Source organism: Amphiprion ocellaris, chromosome 12 (assembly GCF_022539595.1).
Source record: "Amphiprion ocellaris isolate individual 3 ecotype Okinawa chromosome 12, ASM2253959v1, whole genome shotgun sequence".
NCBI lineage: Eukaryota > Metazoa > Chordata > Actinopteri > Pomacentridae > Amphiprion > Amphiprion ocellaris.
In genome coordinates this window covers 20,172,135-20,195,812 of record NC_072777.1, presented here as the reverse complement: position 1 = coordinate 20,195,812, position 23,678 = coordinate 20,172,135, and the positions used below count along the sequence as shown (strand labels likewise).

At 39.0% G+C, this 23,678-nt stretch overlaps 1 protein-coding gene across 11 annotated transcripts in view; it reads left to right on the top strand.

Moving 5' to 3' along the window:
• The first annotated feature begins 440 nt into the window (after positions 1-440).
• The window catches only part of LOC111589009 (nesprin-2), a 110,448-nt gene continuing 87,210 nt past the window's right edge, over positions 441-23,678 (top strand). For 3 of the 11 annotated variants that reach the window (XM_035943614.2, XM_035943610.2, XM_035943608.2), the window contains exons 1-30: positions 442-615; positions 923-1,027; positions 5,430-5,491; positions 7,825-7,920; positions 8,086-8,163; positions 8,250-8,342; positions 8,505-8,701; positions 8,910-9,109; positions 9,462-9,562; positions 10,103-10,192; positions 10,437-10,550; positions 10,654-10,791; positions 11,003-11,167; positions 11,390-11,502; positions 11,680-11,848; positions 12,034-12,130; positions 12,256-12,461; positions 12,621-12,773; positions 13,611-13,748; positions 13,842-13,943; positions 14,149-14,316; positions 14,503-14,661; positions 14,746-15,555; positions 16,684-16,818; positions 17,802-17,954; positions 18,067-18,233; positions 19,222-19,555; positions 20,188-20,300; positions 22,092-22,242; positions 22,326-23,233. In XM_035943614.2, the coding sequence (XP_035799507.2) occupies positions 952-1,027; positions 5,430-5,491; positions 7,825-7,920; positions 8,086-8,163; positions 8,250-8,342; positions 8,505-8,701; positions 8,910-9,109; positions 9,462-9,562; positions 10,103-10,192; positions 10,437-10,550; positions 10,654-10,791; positions 11,003-11,167; positions 11,390-11,502; positions 11,680-11,848; positions 12,034-12,130; positions 12,256-12,461; positions 12,621-12,773; positions 13,611-13,748; positions 13,842-13,943; positions 14,149-14,316; positions 14,503-14,661; positions 14,746-15,555; positions 16,684-16,818; positions 17,802-17,954; positions 18,067-18,233; positions 19,222-19,555; positions 20,188-20,300; positions 22,092-22,242; positions 22,326-23,233 (5,486 nt within the window). In that variant the 5' untranslated portion in view covers positions 442-615; positions 923-951. Of the gene's footprint in view, positions 616-922; positions 1,028-4,880; positions 5,003-5,429; positions 5,492-7,824; positions 7,921-8,085; positions 8,164-8,249; positions 8,343-8,504; positions 8,702-8,909; positions 9,110-9,461; positions 9,563-10,102; positions 10,193-10,436; positions 10,551-10,653; positions 10,792-11,002; positions 11,168-11,389; positions 11,503-11,679; positions 11,849-12,033; positions 12,131-12,255; positions 12,462-12,620; positions 12,774-13,610; positions 13,749-13,841; positions 13,944-14,148; positions 14,317-14,502; positions 14,662-14,745; positions 15,556-16,683; positions 16,819-17,801; positions 17,955-18,066; positions 18,234-19,221; positions 19,556-20,187; positions 20,301-22,091; positions 22,243-22,325; positions 23,234-23,678 lie in introns of those variants that run through there. The other 8 variants (XM_035943611.2, XM_055015854.1, XM_055015853.1 and 5 more) reach the window with 7 other exon arrangements.

Genomic DNA, 23,678 nt, shown 5'->3' with positions numbered 1-23,678 from the left:
AACATGCACTGTTTAAAGCACCTACTTTCCCTTCAGGTGAAACAGCTAAACACGTTAACTGATAAGAGATTTTAATTTAGTACTGTGTATTGGAGAATGATGAGCTTGAATGACCCCTTACACGAACCTTGTTACCCTGCTGTTTTATTACTGTGTTAATGCACAGACAAATCGAAAGAAAGGAAACAAAAAGGACACTAAATTACACTTTTGCTTCCGGAAAGACAAGGATTTGCTTTTGCAATCAAAGCTAAAAAACTAAGAAGTTGTCTCGTACGTTTGCCGATATATGACTGCTTTTTAGACAAAGGGTACTAAGTTTGTCTGAGAGCCTGCATGAGCATGAATGATTTGGACCTGCAGTCAGCAAGGGCGGGACTTTCCACTTTTTTCTTTCCTCGTGCTCCAATACGCAAGGGGCACCTTGTTTCATTTATGAGCAACTAAAGACCAAGTGCTATTTGAAGGCAGTCAACACTTTGAATCACTGTGGAGTTGGGCCACTTTCAAAGGACACAGCTGAGGAGATTTATTGCAGACTTTTACACTTCTCTGGGCTCTTCATTGTAATATGCACTACAGTAACTGTCTGTGGTGACTGCAGCCCTGCTACAGGTATGTTGAAGATTTGTGACCAGGTCGTCTATTTTTGTATGTCCACATTATATCAGTGGGTTACTCGTTCTTTCCATACAGCAGTTAGTCGTCCTATCTGAGCTTTTCATTTGACTGTTTGCATGTGTGTGCTTGCAACTGTGTGTGTCACTGGTAATGAAAGGGTGTGGATCAGTGTATTCCTGACATGACTAATCATGCAGTGGAGGTGTTTTGGACAATAAAACACTGCAGTTCAGTTTTTGGCTATTGTGATTTTCTTTTAAGTAGATGATTTACTAATCTGTGTCTTCTGAACCTTCCTGAGGTTCATTTTGTGCTGTGGTCAGAGGCTACATGGCTTCAGGTGGAGCTGAAGAAGACGATGGAGGCATTCCATTGGACATCGACAATGTGCACATGGTCCTCCAAGGTCAGTCTATTTTTGTATTGTCATCCTGCTGTCAGTTTTATTTTGCACTGAGGTTATTTGCTTGCTGTTTCCTGTGGGTGGAAAATACATTTAAACAGCAAACACATGTAGAAGATGGAACTTGCACTCCGTTCACCACATAGGTTTTAATTAAAAAGCGTTTTTGTAGCTGCATTGTTCATTGTTTGCACTGTTGAATTAGAAAATCCAATTCTGCTCTTTATTTTTGTTTAGTCACTGTCATTTGCGTTGCTAGCAATATCATACAATAATTTTTTTTTTTTTAAAGAGACCATAAACAGTTTTATTGTTCTGTATTGGAAAAACCTAAAATGTTTATATAACAAGTCAAACTGATTTTTAATCCCAGTTATTGTTCTTAAGTTTGATCATCAAACAAATTCTGTTATGGCACACAGCATAACTACAGTGTCCCACATGTAAATGAGATTACAGTCATTTCCAAATTACAGTGAGAGTTACAATTATTTTTTGACTGTTCATATATTTTGGAATTGAAACGGATTAGTTCTCTCAGTTTTCTTCTCTCAAATATGTATTCATTTATTTATATCATATCTTGCCTTCTTGTATTAATGAAAATTTACAGCCTAATGTTCTGGCTCTGTAGTGGTGCACATATCAAAAGCAAACAAAGCCTTTTTGTATATTCTACGTATATACTGTATAATATATAACATAACATGTCTATTATGTATTTACAAAACTGTGTATTTAACCTGTTTCATGCCCAGTACTAGTTTTGTATTCAAACATTAAAAACAAACAAACTGGTTAAAACAGATATACCCTTATACACAGAACTATTGTTCTGTGTATCAGGGTATATCTGACATAACTAGTTGTGAGAATGCGCCAAAACACACACTTTCAAGTGCCGAAGTAGTAGTAGTAGTAGTAGTAATTCATAGGTGTGACCTGATAAGCAAGTGTTTACGGTGCATATCACAAAGGCGCAAATGCCATCAACAGTGAGTGGCTGGTTCAGTTCTCAGCCAGCTAGAGCCTTATTATATGTGTTCCCATGACTGCTATAAAGACAAAATGCCTCAAAATAAAGTAATTCACATGTGAATATTTATATATAAGTACAAATAAAAAGAAAATCATCTAAAACATACACTCACTGGCCACTTTCTTAGGTACTTCTGTTCAATTGCTTGTTAACACAAATAGCTAATCAGCCAATCACATGGTCGCAACTCAGTCCATTTATTCATGTAGACGTGGTCAAGACAACTTGCTGAAGTTCAAGCCGATCATCACAATGGGGAAGAAAGAGGATTTAAGTGACTTTGAACGTGGCATGATTGTTGGTGCCAGACGGACTGGTCTGAGTATTTCAGAAACTGCTGATCTACTGGGATTTTCATGCACAACCATCTCTCGGGTTTACAGAGAATGGTCTGAAAAAGAAAAAATATTCAGTGAGCGACAGCTGTGTGGACAATAATGCCTTGTGGATGTGAGAGGTCAGAGGAGAATGGGCAGAACAGTTGGAGATGATAGGAAGGCAACAGTAACTCAAATAACCACTTGTTAGAACCAAGGAATGCAGAATGCCGTCTCTGAACGCACAACACGTCCATCCTTGAAGAAGATGGGCTATAGCAGCAGAAGACCACACTGGATGCCACTCCTGTTAGCTAAGAACAGGAAATGAGGCTGCAGTTTGCAAAGGCTCACCAAAGTTGAATAATAGAAGATTGGAAAAACGTTGCCTGGTCTCATGAGTCTCCATTTCATCTACAACATTCAGATGGTCAGAATGTGGCGTAAACAACATGAAATCATGGATCCATCCTGCTTTGTATCAATGATTCAGGCTGCCAGTGGTGGTGTAATGGTGTGGGGGATATTTTCTTGGCACACTTTGGGCCCCTTAGTACCAATTGAGCATCAGCCTACCTGAGTATTGTTGCTAACCATGTCCATCTCTTTGTGACCACAGTGTACCATCTTCTGATTCTACTTCCAGCAGGATAATGAACCATGTCACAAATCTCAAATCATCTCAAACTGGTTTCTTGAACGTGACAACGAGTTCACTGTACTACAATGGCCTCCACAGTCACCAGATCTCAATCCAATAGAGCAACTTTGGGATGTGGTTGAACGGGAGATTGGCATTATGGATGTGCAGCCGACAAATGTGCTGCCAAAATCTCTGGGAAATGTTTCCAACACCTTGTTGAAAGTATGGCACGAAGAATTAAGGCAGTTCTGAGAACAAAAAGGGATCCAACCTTTTACTAGCAGGGTGCACCTAATAAAGTGGCCAGTGAGTGTACTTTCAATGCATTAAATGTCCCCTCTAGGCATACTTGAAGATGGTCAAATTACCTGAGTTTGAATTATAGTTTGCATCTGATAAGTTTTTTTCTTCTAAAAACGATTCAGTTACCTTGATAAAAATGAATCTAATGAATTCCTCCTCCTTCAGGGAAGATTGCATGTTGAACTAGGTTTGGCTTCCGAACTAGCTGCAATGTGATAAATCTTGCTTACAGATACACACAGTAGCCTCTGGTTTTAGGCTGGCACAGACTCAAGTCTTCACCTTCATCAGAAGAACTTGAAAAGAGTCTTAAAGCATTGAACTCTGAACATCCATTATTTTGCATAGTGAAAGTCAGTGAAGGCCCAGAAAAGTGACAATAACCAAAATTAATTTCTGAGTGGAGGGACACTTTGAATTATATGTGTATTCTGTTTGTTTGACTACTTGTAAACATCTATTGCTGCATGATGATTGTAATTTGATCTGAAGAAACATGCTTTACTGCTGCCAATCTTACAATGGACTGAGAGCAGGAAAACACAGTTTGAAGTGTTTGTACTGTGAATGCCAGGTGAACTGGGTGGAGTCAAGTGAATAATAAGCGTAGGTGTTGCCTGCCTTGGCAGGCTCTTAAACAAACAGCAGAATCAGTGACTCAGTTTCATAGTCAAATTTGATAATAACAAGGGAATCTCTGGAAAGTTATTCTGACTCCCTCAGAGAAACATATCAATTTCCTTTTAGCCTGTTTGTAATCTAAATTTCATCTGCTACAAAGAGACACAACTGTGCCATTCAGCAGTTTGGGTTTAATAGCAGCACAAACTCAGAACATGCCTGAACTAAGGCACTAGAGAACTGACACTGCACAGAAAGTAGTGATTAAAGATGCACGAAAGTGACAAAATCATTTAATTACAAGCATCATTCGTCTTTTTAAGTTGGACACACTCATATAATTCATGCACTACTAGGTGATCTCTGGCTCCATTTACCCTGCCAATAAAGAACATTTACAGCTGAAACAACCAGACAGCCAATTTACAATGTTGGCTGTTAAACTTTCCATCATATTACTCGCTGAAAGGACTTCTAATGTTGTATATAGTAAAAAGTTCATATTTTGGCAGCAGGGGCTCAGGATGTGCTCTAGTACCCCTGTCTGTTTGCATAAGTCTGTCTGGGAATTCATTATGACTGAGTCTGACTCTGTGTGTGTGTGTGTGTGTGTGTGTGTGTGTGTGTGAGTGTGAGTGTGAGTGTGAGTGTGAGTGTGAGTGTGAGTGTGAGTGTGAGTGTGAGTGTGTGTGTGTGTGTGTGTGTGTGTGTGTGTGTGTGTGTGTGTGTGTGTGTGTGAGTGTGAGTGTGAGTGTGAGTGTGAGTGTGAGTGTGAGTGTGAGTGTGAGTGTGTGTGTGTGTGTGTGTGCGCGTGTGCGCGTGCCTCAGTATCTATGTCTGCACTGTCTTGGAAGCCATCCCGTCTTGGAGTCAGATCCTAGCCCTTAGCCTCACTTTAGCTTAAAGAAGCAGCTTTCACTCCAGGGTAGTCCAGGGGGCAGAAAGAGAGAAGTTTTCTGGCTTGGTTGACGCTGTTCTTAATCATTGTGCATGTATTTACTGACTATTGGTTATCAGAATGGAAGGTCGAAAAGTTGTTCGGTTTTCTGATGTTGGTGAGTAGTTCATGACCTACATTTACCCACAATCCACATCAATTCTTGCACTGCAGTTATCTTCACAGCAGCATGATCCAGTCATGAACACTGAAGGTATACACAAGTTGTTTGGAAAAATATACTGTCTTGTATTTGATAAAGTGTTCTGTCTTTATTGCACTAACTGGTGGTGTTTAGTCCAGCTGGAAGTGCAACTGACAGTTCACATAAAAACAACAGCTTTAGGTTTAGTGCTTTGCCAATTTAAATTTTTTTTTAAGCAGCTTGTGAGTGGAGCTTTTGCATAAATGAATTTCCTTTTGTAATATTTGTATCTTTTTTAGCATCTAGTACTTCAGAACTGTGATGTGCTATGAAATCAGAAACTCCCAAATATAGAATACACCTTGTTTGTTTATAAACTGTTTCTTTCTTTCCCCGACAGTGGAGCATGAACAGATTCAGAAAAGGACTTTCACCAATTGGATAAATGCTCAACTTGCTAAGGTATGTTGCCAAATTTGTGTGATGCGTGTAAGATGACTAACTACATTTGATTGTGTTTGGGATGTTAGTTTATTTAATGTATTGAAAGGAACAGCAAACTGAAGGCAACTCATTTGGATGAAAACTACCGCATATGAAGAGTTGTAAATTGGAGTTTTATCTCTTTCATGCTTGTCAAAGTGATATTTCTGCTCAGGGTAATTTCAAAAAGCTGATTGTTTTCCAAATAAATGCTGCAGGTCCTCCCCAATGAGGTGTAAATATAGGTATCAATTGAAAAATCTATGTTTTGGAGGATGACATTTGGGGATTTCAGAGTATGGTGGAAAGAAGCCAGAGAAATACTGCAGAAAGGAACTAATGTGAAAATGCTACATGAAATTTAATGGTTGCAAACTTGCAATTTGCAGCATCACATGTTACAGATGTAAGAATAGAACTGTGATATACTGCATTACTCTTTCACCTAAACATATAAACTACTTTGAGCATATTTTGTTTTGTAAAAAATTAAAAAAGAAATATTGATGTAGCACAATCAAAAGTGCAGATTAACATCTTTTCTTTAAACACTTTTGTATTTTAGCCATCAAATGATTCCAGTAATAATCAAAGAATGAGTGGTAACATGTGAAACGTTTCCAAGAACATAGAGAGTGCTATTGTGTGTGACGTCATGCTGTGGTTGAGCCGTAAATGATATGAAGCGAGCTGTGGAGTGTAACATGCTGACTCACTGGTCAGACAGCAGCGAAGCAGCTCATGCTGGAAAGAGACCATGAGCTGCTGACATGGACCTGAAGTATAAATAGTGCTTCAGTGGAGCAGAACAGCATGTAATCTGAACCGAGACACTTCTTCATACCTTCATGCCCATGTGATTGTGCTTTAACTCCAAATCATTCGTTCATAACATGCCATCTGTTACACCCCTCTGATGCCACTGACAACCCCAAAATGCAGGTACTTCCTCCATTATGTCAATAGGGCTTTATACTATTTTTTTTTTCTCCTTGGAGCTGCTGTAACAGTGAACTTTCCCCACTGTGGGATCAATAAAGTTTATCTTATCTTATCTTACTGTTGTGACTTGGTCTGAAGCTCTGAACCAGAACTGAACCAAACTGTTTTTTTAATAGATACATTCAATATAATAATTGTGGGCTTGCCCCTGTGAACTGTGGGGTGTATTTATTAAGGTTATTATTTAAGGTATTAAGAAATTGTTCAATTTCTCAAATTGTCCAGACATACAAGTATATCAACATTTATGGGCCAATAAATGTTGGTATCAGTGTATATACCACTACATTTTTTAACGCTCGGTGCTTACTATTGCACTTGAGCTTACTTTGGTTCAGAAAGTAGAATATACAGCAGAAGTGAGTACACCCCTGTGCAACATCATTTAAATGTCAAATGATTCTAAATTGTATCGCCTTATGATAACTGCATTACTTCTTTGTTGAACAGTAGTGTTTGCTTTATGTAAAGTTAAAACCTAACAGTTCAGATGTACTATATTAAAACACTGTTCCATAGTAAGAGCTCAGTGCAACAAAAGTCAGTACGTTCATTATTGGAATTCCTGTCTTTTATTTTGTCAATAATTCATGTGTCCACTTTATTTCTGATGACAGACTCAGTCCTCCTCTGCCTGGAGGATACCAAATGTCTGGAAAGATGTATTGCCATTCTTCAGAAACAATTTTTTTCAACTGCTCTTTGCAGAGAGATGGTGATTTCATATTCATGTTCAACCAAATAGGCTGACTGCAAACTCAGTTTTATTTATATGGTCACAGATTTTCCAGTTTGTGTTTTAGTAGCAACACTACTTGTTCACTTAAACAACTGCAGTTACTCAGAAATGATACAATTATTTATCATACAATGAGTCTTATTGCTCTGCTTTTATGAGGCAGCTGAAAATGTTTTTATTCCAACGGGCCTTTTGTTGCCCTGTAACTGCTTTAATTTATTTATTCTTTGGATGCACTTTATTTTAGCTGCTGCTCCCCTGTTTTAACAGTTTAATACATTGAACATTATTGTTTTCGTTTTTATCCTTGTTTTATTATTGTTGTAAAGCACCTTGTGATTTTATACCTGTGAAAGGTGCTATATAAATAAATTTTACTTACTTACTTATTGCACATTTGGAAATACAGCTTTAGACTGTGGATAAAACCAACTGTCCTTGCAGACTTTCCATGTAATTAGTAAAATCTATGATGGATAACAGTTTTCACATGAGCTCCCCTCCCATTTATTTTATCATATTGTGTTAGTGGACTAATACATTTAAGACTTGATTTTCTGCATTGTTACAGAGATGCCCTCCCTCATTTGTGTCAGACCTGTTTTCTGACCTCAGAGATGGGTCACAGCTGCTTGACCTGTTAGAGGTGATGAGTGGTCTGTCGATGGTGAGTTGACGTGTTTGACATCGTTGAGTTGAACTGTTTCCAAGAGCCCTATAAGTAATCAGTAGAGGAGCAGTAAGAGTGTAAAAAAGCCAAAACAGAAAAAAAGCATGCTGAAATGAATGTTGTCAATGCTATAAAGCTGATTTTTGCAAACTGCCTTCATAGAAAAGACAAAGGGGCCGTGGGGTTTTCCAGCAGAGGGCCAACATTGAGACAGCACTGAACTTTCTCAAGAAAAAGTCTGTAAGTTTACACACTAGACAAAAACTGCAGTATAACATGTGGATCTGGAGTGTATTTGACACTTTCGTCATGGTTGTTTGGTATAGATTAAACTGGTGAACATAAACATCCCAGATATCATAGATGGGCGGCCGTCCATCATCCTCGGCCTCATATGGACCATCATTCTCCACTGTCATGTGCGTACCAGTGTACTATACAATACTAATGCCTTACCTACTGTTACTACTGCTAAATGCACTGATTCCAACTTTTTGTCAAATTTTATAGTTGAAAAACATTATGAGGATACTGATAATTTGATGTTCAATAAGTTATTTAACTATGTCTGTCTGTTTCAGATTGAGGAGCTGGCCAGTGCTCTGTCCTTCAGTTCTCGTCATTCCTCCCTCGACTCTCTGTCCAGCCTGGACTCCTGGTCTGGCAGCCCTGTCCCAGCTAGTCCAGTCCCTTCAGGCCGGACGTCGCCGCTCCACCGACGCTTCCGCATATCTGCCAAGAAGGCCCTGCTCATGTGGGTCAGGGACCAATGCCAAAAGTAGGGTTCTTAAATACATATATTTTCATGTTTAGAACAAAGGCTTGAAATCAATGTTTAGATTCAAGACCCGTGTTTGTGGATTTTTCACTTTGTCTTAGTTGTCATGTGCTTTAGTGAAAATCATGATCAAGACGTAACTGATACTCTTGACTCTAAGTAACTTTTGTCTTTCTTATTTGCTGTGTCTGTCTGTCTGTCTTTCCAGAGTTCATTGTTCTGTCAGTGTGAGGGACTTTAAATCAAGCTGGAGAAGTGGGGAGGCCTTTTTGGCCATCCTGTGTTCACTCAGACCACAGCTAGTCGATCTCTCACTGGTTCCATCCAGAAGCAACCAGGAGAACCTGGAAGAAGCGTTTCAGCTGGCTGAGCGGGAGCTCCACATCCCCCGCCTGCTGGAGCCCCAGGGTGAGGCTGATGTTGTCTTGCATGACGTTTCACTAAAATGTTATATTTATAGTCAACCATATTAATCATCCTAAAAGATAACAATTTGCTTTTGAAACCCTATACTTTGATTCTCTAGTTGCCAAAAATGCTACATTGAGTCTTGTATATGAAAGAAAATACAAATTAGAATAAATAAACAGTTCAGATATTACTACCTTTAAATTAGCACTTTACAATATATTTCAGTTTTTACTAATACATCCCATTCTTGAGGAACAACAGCAATACTAGTTTTGCTTAGTGGCATTTAACTGGGAGTAAGCTCTGCCATGGTGAACAGTTCTAGTCATTCTTTTTTCTTTCATCCCAGATGTTGATGTTAAAGACCCTGAAGAAAAGTCCATTATGACTTATGTTGCCCAGTTTCTGCAGTACTCCAATGACATGCCTGCACCTGATGACCACCTACATGTAAGTAATCGAACAATTCTTCATTTCAATTCACAGTTACTTCACGCCTACTACATACAAGAGACTTTGTTCCTGTCAAACTCACAGCAGTTCTGTTAGTGAGATATTTGACAAGAAGAATCCAATAAAATACACAGATGACTGAGTAAGTAGTAATCAAGGGCAGTCTGCTTTATTGATTTTCAATAACTACATAGTAACTTTGAGGTACAAATCTTTAAGGCTTATACTACTGTCATAGTGTCCTTCATTGATTCAAGACTCAAGACTTTTTATTTTTGAGACCCTTTATAGCTGTGAAAAACACCAAGAAACTAATTAGCCCTGCAAGCCCGTTGTTTTCACTGAAATATATTTCTACAACAATAAATCCACAGTATGATTGAACTCGCTGTATAACTAGTTGGATGATTAATGCTCATTTAGGACCTGCTGTTTCCCTGTTTGATCTTCTACAACTTCCTGCATGTCAACCATCTTCACTTCTATGTTCTTCCCTCTTTCTCCAACTCTTTTTCCTGCTGTGATGTGGTGGTGTAGCTGTTTCCTCTGGTCCAGACCTCTTTTCTCTCACCTGTGAATTTGCATCCTCACATCACTCCAGCAATTGCTATGTCACCGTTGCGCCAGGTACACATGGAGTAGCTTCATTCTTTATCACTTTTTTCAAGTCTCTCTGTCAGTTGGTGTCTTTAATTAACTTTCTGACTCCAACATGCAGAAAATCTTTAACATTATTCTTCCTGAGATAGTTCAGAATACCTGTTAGGTCTATCTGAGTGTGGCACCTGCAACTTTCATGTGCAGCTTTCACACCGTTATTTATCCCACACTCTAATAACAATTCCTAATAGCACTGATTGTGAACATTTAGGTTTCACCAAGTGAGCGAGCACAGGAGGTGACTTCCTGGCTGCAGCAAGCCTATGAGGAACTGTCAGAAGCATGGACAGCTGCAGAGAAATCAAGCTATGCAGAAAAATATCAAGTAAGGCGAACAATAGAATGAAGAAAACATTTATTGACATCAGTGTGAACATTTTGTGTCGTTGTAGAGTGATTAAAAGTTGTTCTTGTATTTGGTTCACCAGGTGTTTCAGAGCCTTGCAGGCTCCTTTACTGAACAAAGGAGGCCAGTGATGACCCTCTTTTCTGCCATAAGACGCTGCCCTGGGCTGAACCAACACCAGCATATTCTTAAGACTGCATGGGACCGTCTGGAGGAAGAGGTTAGGAAATATATGTAATAAGCAGCAGGGTCATGCTCAGGGATTTAGTTACTTTTGCCTTAATGTCTTATTGCACTGTAGACGCTGTTTTTCTTTTATATGTTTTGTTTTTGTTTGTGCATTTGTAACAACATTTTTCATCATTATGCAATATGCATTTTCCTTTTCTTATGGAAAATGACTTATTGTTTATGTATGTGTCAATCTTCAGCTGCAGAGGTGTAAAACAGACCTAGACGTGAGTCTTCCTCCTCCTTTGGACTCGGTCGTTGTGTGGCTGCAGCGTGCAGAGGCAGAGCTAAAGGAAGAGAAAGGAAAAGTGAAAGATGATGCAGATGCTGCTAAAGAAGCAAGAGCACAACAAGACACCCTGAAGGTTATTTTTGTTTTGAAGCTACATAACACATTTGATCTTTCCTATGCCAAAAATCAAAAGTAGACAAGTGTATGAAACCCTTAAACAACTCAGAAGCGACAAATACTGAACAGCCACAACAATAAAACCACCTCCAGAAGATTTGGACATACTAATAGGTTGAAGACTTAAGCTTAATGTCATAAGTTTTTGTGCTTATAATCTTGTTTGCTCTATTTTCAGACTTTAAATAAGGACATGAGTCATTACATTAATATCCTTGATACTTACCACAACATGGATGACTCAGGGGATGCAATAGTACCACCTGAAAAGTTTGATGAGATAAAAAAACGGTATGTAACATAATTGTTCAACTCCTGCAATTACTGAATTATATAAAGGCCAGCATTGTCATGGGCACATTTAAAGCCATATATCTTTAAGTACTGTGTTTTAGATGTAGTTAGTAGCAGTTTGGTTACAATAAAATAATGAAATAATGCAATAACACCTTCCTTATTTGAAAACAGTTTAACCAACATCCGAGTCACAGCCAAATACCAAGGGATCAAGCTGGAATACCAGGAATCCCGACACACTGTACTGGACCTCCTGAGACACGTCAGTGCTAAGGTCCAGTCCTGGAAAGCTCCCTACAGGTCTCAGGAGACCATACATGATCTTCTGCAGGACTGGCATGTGAGTGCATATCTGAAAGAGCAAGATAAAAATCATCAGTTTCCAACACAAAACAATGTGAATATTGAAAATAGAGAAAGTTATCTCTTTGGATTTTGTTGCAAAAATGGTACAATTTATCGGATCCTATAAGTCATCTTTCAACTTAACCAAAAAAAGATTATCTTTGTTAATTGGTTGTCTAGGAAACAGTTGAGCATCAAGGTCTGCTTTTGATTCTGTCGGATGCTCTCCAAAATCTGAAGGAGAGGGCGTACGCTTATACCAGCAAAGCAGCACTAGGTATGAGCTAAACATTGCTATCAAGACTTCTGTTAGCACTCAGTCTGCTTCGTCATGAACTCTGTACACACTGAGTTTAGTTAAAAAAGGGAAGACATGACTTTAACACACTGTTGACTCCCCAGGTGAAGGTTCCCAGCTTGTTGCTCGTCAGGTGAAGGAAGCAGAAAGCGAAGCTGACTTGGTCACACGGGCTGTGGTGACTGCTAGAGGGACGATGGACAGAGTGGTGTCTGCATGGGAGACCTACAACAAGTGCCTCACTGCTCTACAGGCATGGCTGGCACAGAACACACATTTACAAGCTCAGTCTTCTTCAGCGTCAACACAGGTAAGTCTTGAATATTATCCATAAATAATTCTGGAAGATTCCTTCATTAAGCTCATCAAGCTATGTTTAATGTGAAAGTTATTCCATTAAAGTATATCACCTTGCAATAATCACAAACTGAGGCACCAGATTCTTTTTCTTTTGATTTGGCTGCTGTAGGATATGACTGAGTGGACTTCATGTCAAGCCCAGTTAAATGAGGCCGGGAACTTTCTCACTGAAGTGACAGAAACTTCGACCAGCTTCACTCTGGCTGAGCAACTCAGCAAGGTCAACATGCAGTGGGCTGAATGCATTAAGAAGGCCATGTTTGTAAGTGTTCTTACTAATCCTCCCTCAGAGACTTTTCATGGCAGGATTGGTGGTTTTCAACTATTAACCCTCTGACTCCAAGCAGTTTCTCAGCATGTTTTTGCTCCTGCCACACTTTTACTCAAAGATAGAACAATTTCTTTGATTATTTATTTTACAGAAATTGGAAAAACCAACCAATCAACATGTACAACATTTTCTTTTCAAGTGCCCACAGGTGTTACCAATACTGGAAAAAAAATGGTGACTGTGTGTTTTATTAGTTACAGTTTTAATTTATTCCCTTACTTGTCTCCTCTCTGCTTTGTGTCTCAGAAATTTTGTTGTGTGACTGTTGGTCACTAAAGACTTTTGAGTAGTACTAAGGAGTGCATATTTATTTTTTAGTTGTTATAGATTCTGGTGCAAACAGCTTATTTTTTTGTGAATTTTTACATGAAACGTGTAGAATAAAGTGATTTTGAAGAAATATGACAATTTGAAGTTGGCTGACATCATGGTATGTCACAAATGAGTAGTTCAAGAACCACTGAAAAGTTGCAAATCATTCTTTCTGTTGCTGTACCTTTTTGGGCTCTGATAAATGATGTCTTTTTGGTGATTTTATTCAAGATAAAATGCCTTTAAAGTTCTCCAGTCTGTTTTGAGGGTCAGACGGTTAACAGCAAGACTTCTTTAAATACCACTGTGGTTTTTTGTCTTCTGAAAATGTGACTTTTTTCAGTTTTTTAATTTTCTTTTGAATATGACAATGAAGGTAATTTACTAAAGATGTAGAGATTAAAGGACAAATATACATCAATGAGTACTGTCATTCATAAAGAATTTCTTTCTTAGGAGGTGTCATCAGAGCCCAGTGTTGGTGCCTCATGTCTTCAGATGGTGCATTCACTGACCCAGGAGGCTGGCTGTCTCTTGGGACAGCCATTGGAGGTGGCCTCAGCCCCACTGAAGGCCAGCAGAGAGAAACTACAGGTTAGCAAAGTTTCAAATGGCTGAAGAAGAGTAAAGAAACCAGCAGCACAAACTACAAAATATTTTAAAAATCTTTATGTGTCTGTTTATTAGTTACTCAGTAAAAAGATGATTGGAGTGGACGTGTCATCTCTCAGCGCTTCCCAAGACTTCCAAGCAAGCCACATAGAAAAACTCCAGCAGACTCTCCCACAGGTGCTCATTGTGATGCAGATGACTCATTTCTTCTTTTTTGTTTTGATTAAACCCTTTCCCAGTCAAGTCAGTGTACAGATGAATATGTGTAAATCCAGTATAGCAATTTTTTTTTCTCCTGTGTTAGTTAAAATGTTATTATGTTAATTGTAATATGGCAAACAAAGGACAGAGTTCGGTGTAATTGCTTGTATCTGTATTGCAGATGCTTGCTGAAGCAGAGAAGACCTGTGGGGAGCTGCAGAGGGCTGCTTCCAAACTGGAAGGTCATCTGGCTGAGCTGGATCACTGGAGCACAGATGCCCTGGACTGTTACAATCACATAAAGGAGAAAATGCACAGAGGACACTCAGCGCTGGCCTCTACAACCAAAGTCAGCAAGTCTAAATGTTGTGTTCCTTTTAATTAGACCTTTTGTTAGACCAAATGGCAAATATTAAGTATAACTGGGCCCTACAAAGTTGTAGAGCTATGCTAATGTTTGGTTTTGGTCAGTCCTTATAAATAAAGATTAGGCATTCAGTCCAGAATAACCAATACAAACTACTGCACTTTCTAGGTGCTGATTTCTCGAGGCTTGCAGCTAGTGAACCAGGTTGTAACTGAGGATCAGGATCTGCAGGACTTTGTGGCAGGACTACAGAAAACCTCTCCTCTACAGCACCTCAGTACCTCTCGCATGCAGCACAGGATCTCAGAGGCAGTCTCCCGCTGCCAGGTGAGTTATGTCAGTTTGTGGTAACTTTTTGTCACTTAACAGTTACTCATAATCATGCTATTTATATATTTTTCATTTTTCTAGGAGATTCTTGGAGTGTTTAGTTCCCTTGGGTTTAAGCAGCAAGTTGGTGAATTTCCTAATAATCAGTCGCCTTTTAAAACAGCATGCCAGACACCGAAACAGCCAAAGACTGGATTTTTAGTTGTGGCCAGAACCAAACAAGGAGACCAGACTGAGAATGTTGTACTGCAAACGCAAGACCCAAATCAACTTTCACCTCGGATTCCATCTCACACACCTCAACAAAGGACAAGAGGTCTACAGGGTTGGTCTAAGACCCTGCACATGAGAGCACAAGATGAAAAAGACATTGTTACACCCCATATAGTAATCCAAATGATGCCTCAGCCTTTGAAGGAACCAACACCTCATTCATTCATTCACTCTCATCTTGCTCAGGCTGCAGAACAAGGTGAATTTGAGCTTTTGATCCAGCCACAGTCATTTTCCAATTCGCATCCTCAAGCTTCAAGTTTCAGTGAAAATGATCAGTCTCTATCTGTTACTAATCAAACTCCTGATGGACCTCAATTCCAAGTAAGTTCAGTATGGTCTAAATGTGCAGCAAGTTCAGTGGTAGAGGAAAAGGAAAGCTCTTCACCCTCACAAACTCACAGCAGCAAGCACAAATCCAGCATACCTGGGCAACCAAACACTTCACAGAGTAATAAACCTCCAGTTATGGTCCGCAGCGAAGTTCATTCAAAAGCCCAGTCGATGGCGAGGAGCAGGCTGGAGAAGGCCAGGTCCCGTCTGCAGGGACGCATCCAGCAAGCGATCAAGTTATTTGGTGGCAAAGAGTTTTCAGAATCACAAGTCAAGAAGAAACAGGTACAGTTTCAAATATTAAGGGATTGAATAGGAAATATGTCACTAACCCTTATAGATGGTTTACTTTCAAAATATTTCAAAACAAGTTTAACATGTCGCTTGATTAAAACAGAAGCTTGATTGTGTTTGACCCTCTGAACCCCAAAACCTGCTGGTAGGTTTGAAAGATGCATTTTAGCTCACAAAAATATCAGAAAAAATTATTGGATTTTTCATTTTCCAGTGGTCCTTCGACTAATCATCTGTGATGTGCTATTAAGGCAGAGAACTTACATGAGGAACTGTAAAAAATAGAATGAATAGTCTGATTTTTAACTTCCTGATGGTGTTTACTCATTACTCATCTGCGATGTGCTGTTCTTTTGTGAAACTTAACCAGACTTAAGCTTAAAGTAATTAATTTTCAACAATGTCACTTTATTCTACGTGTCTCATTTAAAAATGGAAAAAGAAATAAAGGGCATTGTATTCTGTCTAAAACATAAAAGTTTGCACTTTGCAAGCCATAACTGGCACAGCTGTGAACAGCAATCATTTGACAAAAATTCAGAGACTATTCAGCTGAACTGCAGGTTGTGTTTACACAGAGCAGAGAGGAGAAAGTGTGGGAAATAATTAAAAATGTAAGTAGTAAAGTACAGTAGCTATGGTATGCACATTTACCATTTTTCCCAGTATTAGCTGTCGGCACTTCGTAAAGTGTGGTACATGTTCATTCCAGTTTTTTTTGTTTTGTTTTAAAACCAATCAAAAATATTCTGCTTTTTTCTATTTTTAAATTATTTATGGCCATACAACTATGTCATACTGCACAGAGTCTATTTTAGAGTTCTCTTTACTTCTAATCTGCAATACCTGTGTTGTTTCCATTTAGGCGCAAGACTTAATATTGCTGTTAAAAATGAGTCCACAGTGAATAAAAAGGTGACAGGAGCAAAAAATAGTCCCGGAAAGCAGTTGGGGTTAAGAGGGTTCATGCTTTGCATTTCACACTGCAACATCCAGACCTTAAAACTTACCTGAAATTTATTATCACAGTTTGACACATTTTTTGCAGGTCTGTGGTGTTTTGTGTTGCTACCAGTTTAGTTTGTGCATGTTTGTCCAGCTGTATGTCTTTCTGTGCAGAAAGCTTTAAAAATGCTGCAGCCTTCCATGCTTGAAGAGTTCCTGGGTGCTGTTGAAGGTTATGGGGCCTTCTGCTCTGGGCTCCAGCTCCAGGACTTGATGCTCCTCTCTGACTCAGTCAGAAAGCAGTGGGAGGTATGACAGAAACTAGACACAGAGTGTATTAAAGACTGATCAATCGATTAGCAAAGGATAATCCAAAGTTTTCACTGAGTTTTAATATAAAAGTTTCAACCAAACACCAAAGGAGTTCAAAGACACACCTAAGAGAAGTCTTTGTTTTGCTGATTTACCATCGATTTTAATCCAATATCAGTACCTAAAACTTGATTATTTTGATTCTACCAAGTGGAACTTAAAAAGAAATAGATTTTTTTTTTTTAAATTGTTTCCCATTAAATCTTTATATTTCTATATTAATGGGGTGATGAACATTGTTTTGCATCAGTTCTTTCACCATAATTGTAAAGCAAAGATTTCAAGATTAAAGATTCAAGATTTTTTTATATGTCATTTGTACACATAAACAGACAGTTTAGGCACATAGGAGTTCTTGTGCGAGGCTTTCTTGAAAGTCGAGTAAAGGAACAGACAACACAACTGTCAAAAACAGATTTAAAAAAAAAAAAGACACTCTACAAGAGTGATATAAAGGCTAAATACAGACCATATATATATGTGTGTGTGTGTGTGTGTGTGTGTGTATGTATGTATGTATATATATATATATATATATATATATATATATATATATATATATATATATATATATATATATATATACATACATATATGTGTGTATATATATGTATATATATATATATATATATATATATATATATATATACACACACACACACATATGCCATCATACTCACTGTGGCAAGGGTATGTATTTTGATATAGTGTAAGTATATAGTACTGGGTGAAATACCTCCAGGTTGTGTTTTACTCAATTACTTAAAATTTGTGAGAATAATCTTTTTTTGTGTCCAAACTAAATTTAATTTTTAACAAACCTTTAAATCATCTGAGTGTGACATAACTAACTTATTCCTTACAAACCTTCCATACACATTTCCCCAAAGTATGTCTCTGCTTGTTTGTGTCACATTCAGGATGTACGCAGAGAAATGGCTGCCTTTGTTCCCATCTTGTGGTCTAAGATCAGAGAAGGGAAGCCGACATTTTCAGTTGTGCAGTATGGAATGCATACTAACTCTTTCCGTGAAGCTACTGACCAGACTGACCGTGATTTTTTGCAGCATCAGGTACCTGCATAACTGTAACATGGCATTAACATCTGACTGCTGTGTGGGAGCTGTGTGGCAGAAGATCGAAGATATTTGTTTTCAATTTCTCAGAAGTTCATCTTACTTGCAGGCTGTCACTGAGGGAGATGCATCTGTTGAGGAGGGTGTTGAATCACTTAGAGAGCTGTGTGAAACACTGACACCAAGGAAATCTTTGAGCCTCGCTACAGATCAGCTGATAGAGTCAGATGAAGTGCAGGAAACGCAACCCAGTGACACAGCACTCCCAGCTGACGGGTAAGACAATGTTAAGAGGGAAACAAAGATCTGCATTCCTTATATATGTGTTGAAACTGTAAAGCAACGTCTATGCATGCTGTTTCTTCAGTTTTAAATCTTTTTACTCAGATTTGTGTTTATTAGTAAATCTTAGGGTTTTTATAGGGGAACAAAATTTACTGAAGAATTTTTTTGCAACTGCATTTTTAGTGTGTTTTTCCAATTTTTTTACAGGAGAAGAGTTATTATTTTGACAGATGTCATATACTATGCAAAAACTTATTTCATTCTTTGTTGCATCAAGCAAGATCTTAAGATTATGGAAGTTATTGAACTGACCCTACCATTAAAGGTTGACTTTTGTTTTGTGAAAACTCTTCACTTTATCTTTTTCCACAAACAGATGTTACTTTCAGTTGATATTTTAGCTACATGCTCAATTTATTTAAACAATTTGGTTGTACAATTTGGTTCCAGATTTTCAGATTTTTTTTTTGTAATACAAATGATCAAAAAACTGATATATGGCATCATAAGTGTGTCATATTGTACAAAAGACATTTCTGAATTCTCTCTCCTTCTAGCCATGGCGTGCTATTTTCAAAGAGGTGCAGAACTTTACATTGTAGGTAAAAAAAAATAAGCTTACAGTGAGGGAAAAATGTGACAGGAGCAAAAAAAAAAAAACAAAAACAGAGAAACTGCTTCAGAGTTCAGAGGGTTCAGAAAAACATCAGATTTAATTTTTGTCATTTTATTTTGCTGAATTGGACAGAAATGTAGGAGAAGTTTGTTGCTTTAGAAGGTATCCTTAAGTTTGAGTTTACAGAAGCAGATGAAATTTTACGCTAGCCACATTATTTAATTGAAGCAGACAGCTTTTTAAAAAAATCATTGTCACTCTGTAATCCTCTCAGCCTATTAATCTTAATTTAGATTCCTGTCGGACCGCGTGGTTCTAACTGACTACCCCTGACTTCCCCCTGATAAACATTTCTTATCTCAGCAGGGGACGGCAGCTCGGGGCAAACACCCCGCTGAGGCCGACTGACATGTCCGACGACACACAGTCGAGCAACAATCCCCCACAGCAACAAAGTGTGGAGAGCCAACAGCAAGAGCTGGTTACTGCTGTGTCAGCACAACTTCATGGTGATGGTGAGATCCTCCAACTGCAAGTCCAAGACGACCCAGCAGAGGCTCAGCACCACCCTAGTCAAAGTACAGGCTGTGTGGGAAAGAAAAATCAAAAGCCTTCACTCAAAGCTGAAGAGCAGCTGCTTAAAGCTCGTCTGCTGCACATCACAGAGAGCAGTCAACAAACCCAATCGCATATACAGGTATGAAGAGTATGTCATTGCATTTCGTACACCAATTTAAAATTTTCTGTTTAAATATAGCTCGCAAAAGTGTCTGTACAGCAGATCATAATTTAGGCTAGTGAGACAATTTAACAGCAGACTACATCTTTTCTCTGCAACCAAACTACAAGACACATGACAAGTATTTTAACTTGAAGTCTATTCTTGGATGCAACCTATTTAGCTAAAATCCTGGACATCCATGCTTCTGGATAGTTCTGAGAGAAAGCCAAAGGCATCAATGTGCATGTTTCCATCTCCTTGCTCTATGTATACAAGTGTTAGTTTTTCTTTAGTTTTCTTTGCTTAATATTGTGCTTGTGCAATTTTGATTTTTTGGTTTGACACAGGCTTTGCTTTGCATTATCATTCCTGTGGAATAGTAAAACAAACCCTATGATATAGCTTGTAGTATAAAGAAAATACTTTGTACGTTGCATTTAAAGCAGCCTTCTTAACACAAACTCAGTCGTTTTCCTGGCTGTGCCTGACCTGTACAAGCCACAGCACCAGCTGTAGGGCACTAATCCTAAGTAATTGGATAGGCTCACCACTCCATCTTTCCCTCCTTTCTTTGCTGGACTGGCCTCTTCAACTCTCCCATCCCTCAGGCACTTGTCAGGAGCAACACTGTGGAGAAAAAACAGAAAGCTGAGTTCACCGTCATCCCAGAGACAGTCCCACCACAGCAAGAGCAGCTTCCTGAACAGGGAGTACTGGAGAGGTATGGATGAATATCTCAGATCAGCTTTACTCCACATTCCTTTTGAAAGAGAACTGACAGGATGTATAATACAAATATGCTGATGAGATTAACTAGATGTCACACATTTTGCATCGTGGTTGGCTCCCATTTAGTCATTCAGTCTCAGAATATGTTATATTAAAACAATGTGTAAATCTTTGCTCTAGTTACAGAAAGACCTCCTCAGCATTTTAACATCTATTCACAAGAAATCAAGAAGCTGTTTCAGTATGTGTTTAGTATACTGAGATTTGTGATTTCAAATAAGCTCTTTTCAAGATAGGGGATCTGTAACACTGCTCTTCATCAAGTAACTGCATTGTGTTATTCAGACATAGATCACTTTTCTGGTCATGTTCCTCATAACTTCATTCAGATATACCCACCACAGTGACGGAGAGAGCCACGGTATTTGTCATAGACACGGCATTTGACAGTACATCAAGTGATGCAAAATAACGAAATAATAAACAAATGACTAAATCTAAATACCAGCTTATCAAACTATTCAAGTAACTAAGTACAGCAACTAAAAAGATCCTGTCTCCGTGTTGGGGATAATTTATAATTTCAGATGAGTAATGAAGTTACTGCTATAGGTGTGTAAATGAGTGCAACTCTCTCACTTTGCAGACACTCATATAGCTCTTTAGATGAAAGATTCCTACAAACAGACTCTGACCTTCATAGCAATAAATCTTCAAGGACAATTCAGTTGGTAATAGATGTGAAATTGTAAGGAAATTAATAATGTGTATTGTGATTTTGGCACACAAACTGTGTCTTTTGCTCTCTGTGATGTTTTTGGACCATTGTTGGTGCTCAAATGTGGAAAACACCTTCCCTAAATCACTTCACATAACTTGAAGCACTTTACTTGTGTGTTTTTAATGTGAGAACGTGCAGTTCAGACTTGTGCTGTGTTGCCATGTTGTCATACGAACATGTTACCAGGTAAGACATTTTAAGATTTCCATTGGAACTTTTATTGAACAGGGGGCTGCACAGTGTCTTGGTGGTTAGCACCATCGCCTTGCAGCTAGAAGATCCTCCGTTCATGTTCCGACCTGGACCTCTGCATGGAGTTTGCATGTTCTCCCTGTACATGCGTAGGATTTCTCTGGGTGCTCTGGCTTCCTCCCACAGTTCTAAAACATGCTGAGGTTAATTGGTGATTCTAAATTGCGAATGTGGGTGTGCTTGTATGTCTCTATGTGTAGCCCTGTGATAGACTGGTGACCTGTCCAGGGTGTCCCCTGCCTTCACCCTAAGTCAGCTGGGATAGACTCCCGCCCCCTGCAATCCTAATGAGGATTAAGCAGTGTATAAATATTGGATAATGGGCATTTATTGAACAGTGACCAGGATTCTCATTCAGACATGAAGCTGACACATTCAGAGGCTGTCAGATTAACGGAAAGGAGTGAATGAAACTTTAGTTTAAAATACAATACAAAGGTTAAAATACAGAGCATTTATAGAAATACTGTAGATGTACAATATTGTGTATAGACAATCTAGCTGTCACTGCTTTGCAATTGCCATTCTTGTTCAGGCTTTTAAATTTAGGTTAAAACCACAAAATAATAATTGCTATAACAGATTATTTGGTACTTAGCAGGCTATGTGATTGTGTGTCTGCATTCTACTTATTGTAAACTGCATTGTTATTTTTTGTAAACCTACCAAAATGCAGTAAATCAGTGTGCAATATCATTTCACCAAGCCCAAAATTGTTAAGTTCTGCTTCTTCTTTTGTGTTTGGAGCAGAATGTCATCTCTGGAGAACACTGCTGCCCTGATGGAGTCTGCAGATGATCAGAAGACACTGATCACAGAAAAACTGAACCAGATCATCAGAAAGTCAGTGGACATCTCCCCTTTGACCTTGGCAGATCCTACAATGATATCTGACTTAAGGGTACAACATATATATGTGTTAAAAAAATAGCAGTTATAATATAAAGAGTGAAACAGGTGCACATTAATATTGATGTTTTCCAGGAGATAGATGACAGACTGCAGGCTGAAATCAGGAAGCTATCAGAACAAAGCATTGAAGAGGAAAGACAAGGGCCAGAAGCCACGTCCCTGTCACCCATCTGCCAGGCGCTCCACTGCAGTGTCCATCATCTCAAGCAGCTCAGACAGCAGCTGGGGAAAGTTCAGTCAGCTGCTGAGGCTCTGGATCGCTTCCTGGCCACAGTGAGAGAAGTCAAGGCCGAGATCCCAACCCTGCTGGCAAACCAGGACCCGAACAGGCAGAAAAATGAGGCCAACTGGGAACAAGGGAGACATTCTTGGCAGGCAGCAATGCAGAGGTTGCAGGCTGCTGCGGAACAATCTGATAGTGTTGACGGTAGTTTAAACGCAGTGGGCATGACTCTGACCATGGACGGTACAAATGTGACATGCCAGGATGTGGTGAAATCCGTGTCCAAGCATGTTGTGGAGATGGAGAAAAGGTTGGTGATGGCCAGTAAAAAACAAAGAGAGGAAGAGCTTTTTTTTCTGGAAAAGGTAAAAATACTGGAACATGAGGAGCTGAATCCTGTGGAGAGTTGTCTGATGAAAATTGGGAATAATTTTCCACAGCAAAGCAGAACACAGGAGCATTCCACGCCAAGTGGGACAGAAAAGGAGTTGGCGCTGGAGCCTAAAAGGAGTAGGTTGGAAGGAGAGAACTACACAAAGACACAACGAGAGGAAGCTCAAACAATGAAACCTGACAATGTTTTAAGAATCAAGGAACAGAGACCAAGACGAAGAAGTAGCCAGATTACGAAAGAGGGAGAAGAGAAGCAGGATTTGGTCCAGAGGAGAGCTGTGTTGCTAGCAGCATTGAGGGAGACAAAGACTGCAGCTGAGCAGCTGAGGCTGCAGGAGCCCAGTCTGCCTGCTCTGCAACAGAGGTACAACACTTAACTGGCTTCAATCATGCATCTGTATTCAGTGTAACCACAGACATAACATAGGTGACACTCACCACTTTCAAAATATTGTATCTAACGTCTATTGGATAATTCCGTAACGGCAGAGATGGTATTGTATTACGCATGTCCTATCTCTTCACGAGCCAATTATTTTCTTTGTAGCAGTCAGCTGGGACACATCCAGTCAATCGTGTTGTTGCACTAAGTCAGGCACCGTGTTGTCAAACTGTGCACATGCCTAGTAGAAGTATAACAGTCAGGGAAGAAAGCTTTTTAAACTTTAATTGGGGTTAACTCACCAAACTTATAAAGCATTGTTTTATTAGATTTGACTGGTGATTCTATACATATGAAGTATGGTGTCAGAATTTTTGATATTGCTAGTTACAATATCAGGGCAATTAAGGCTGAAACTAAAATTGCT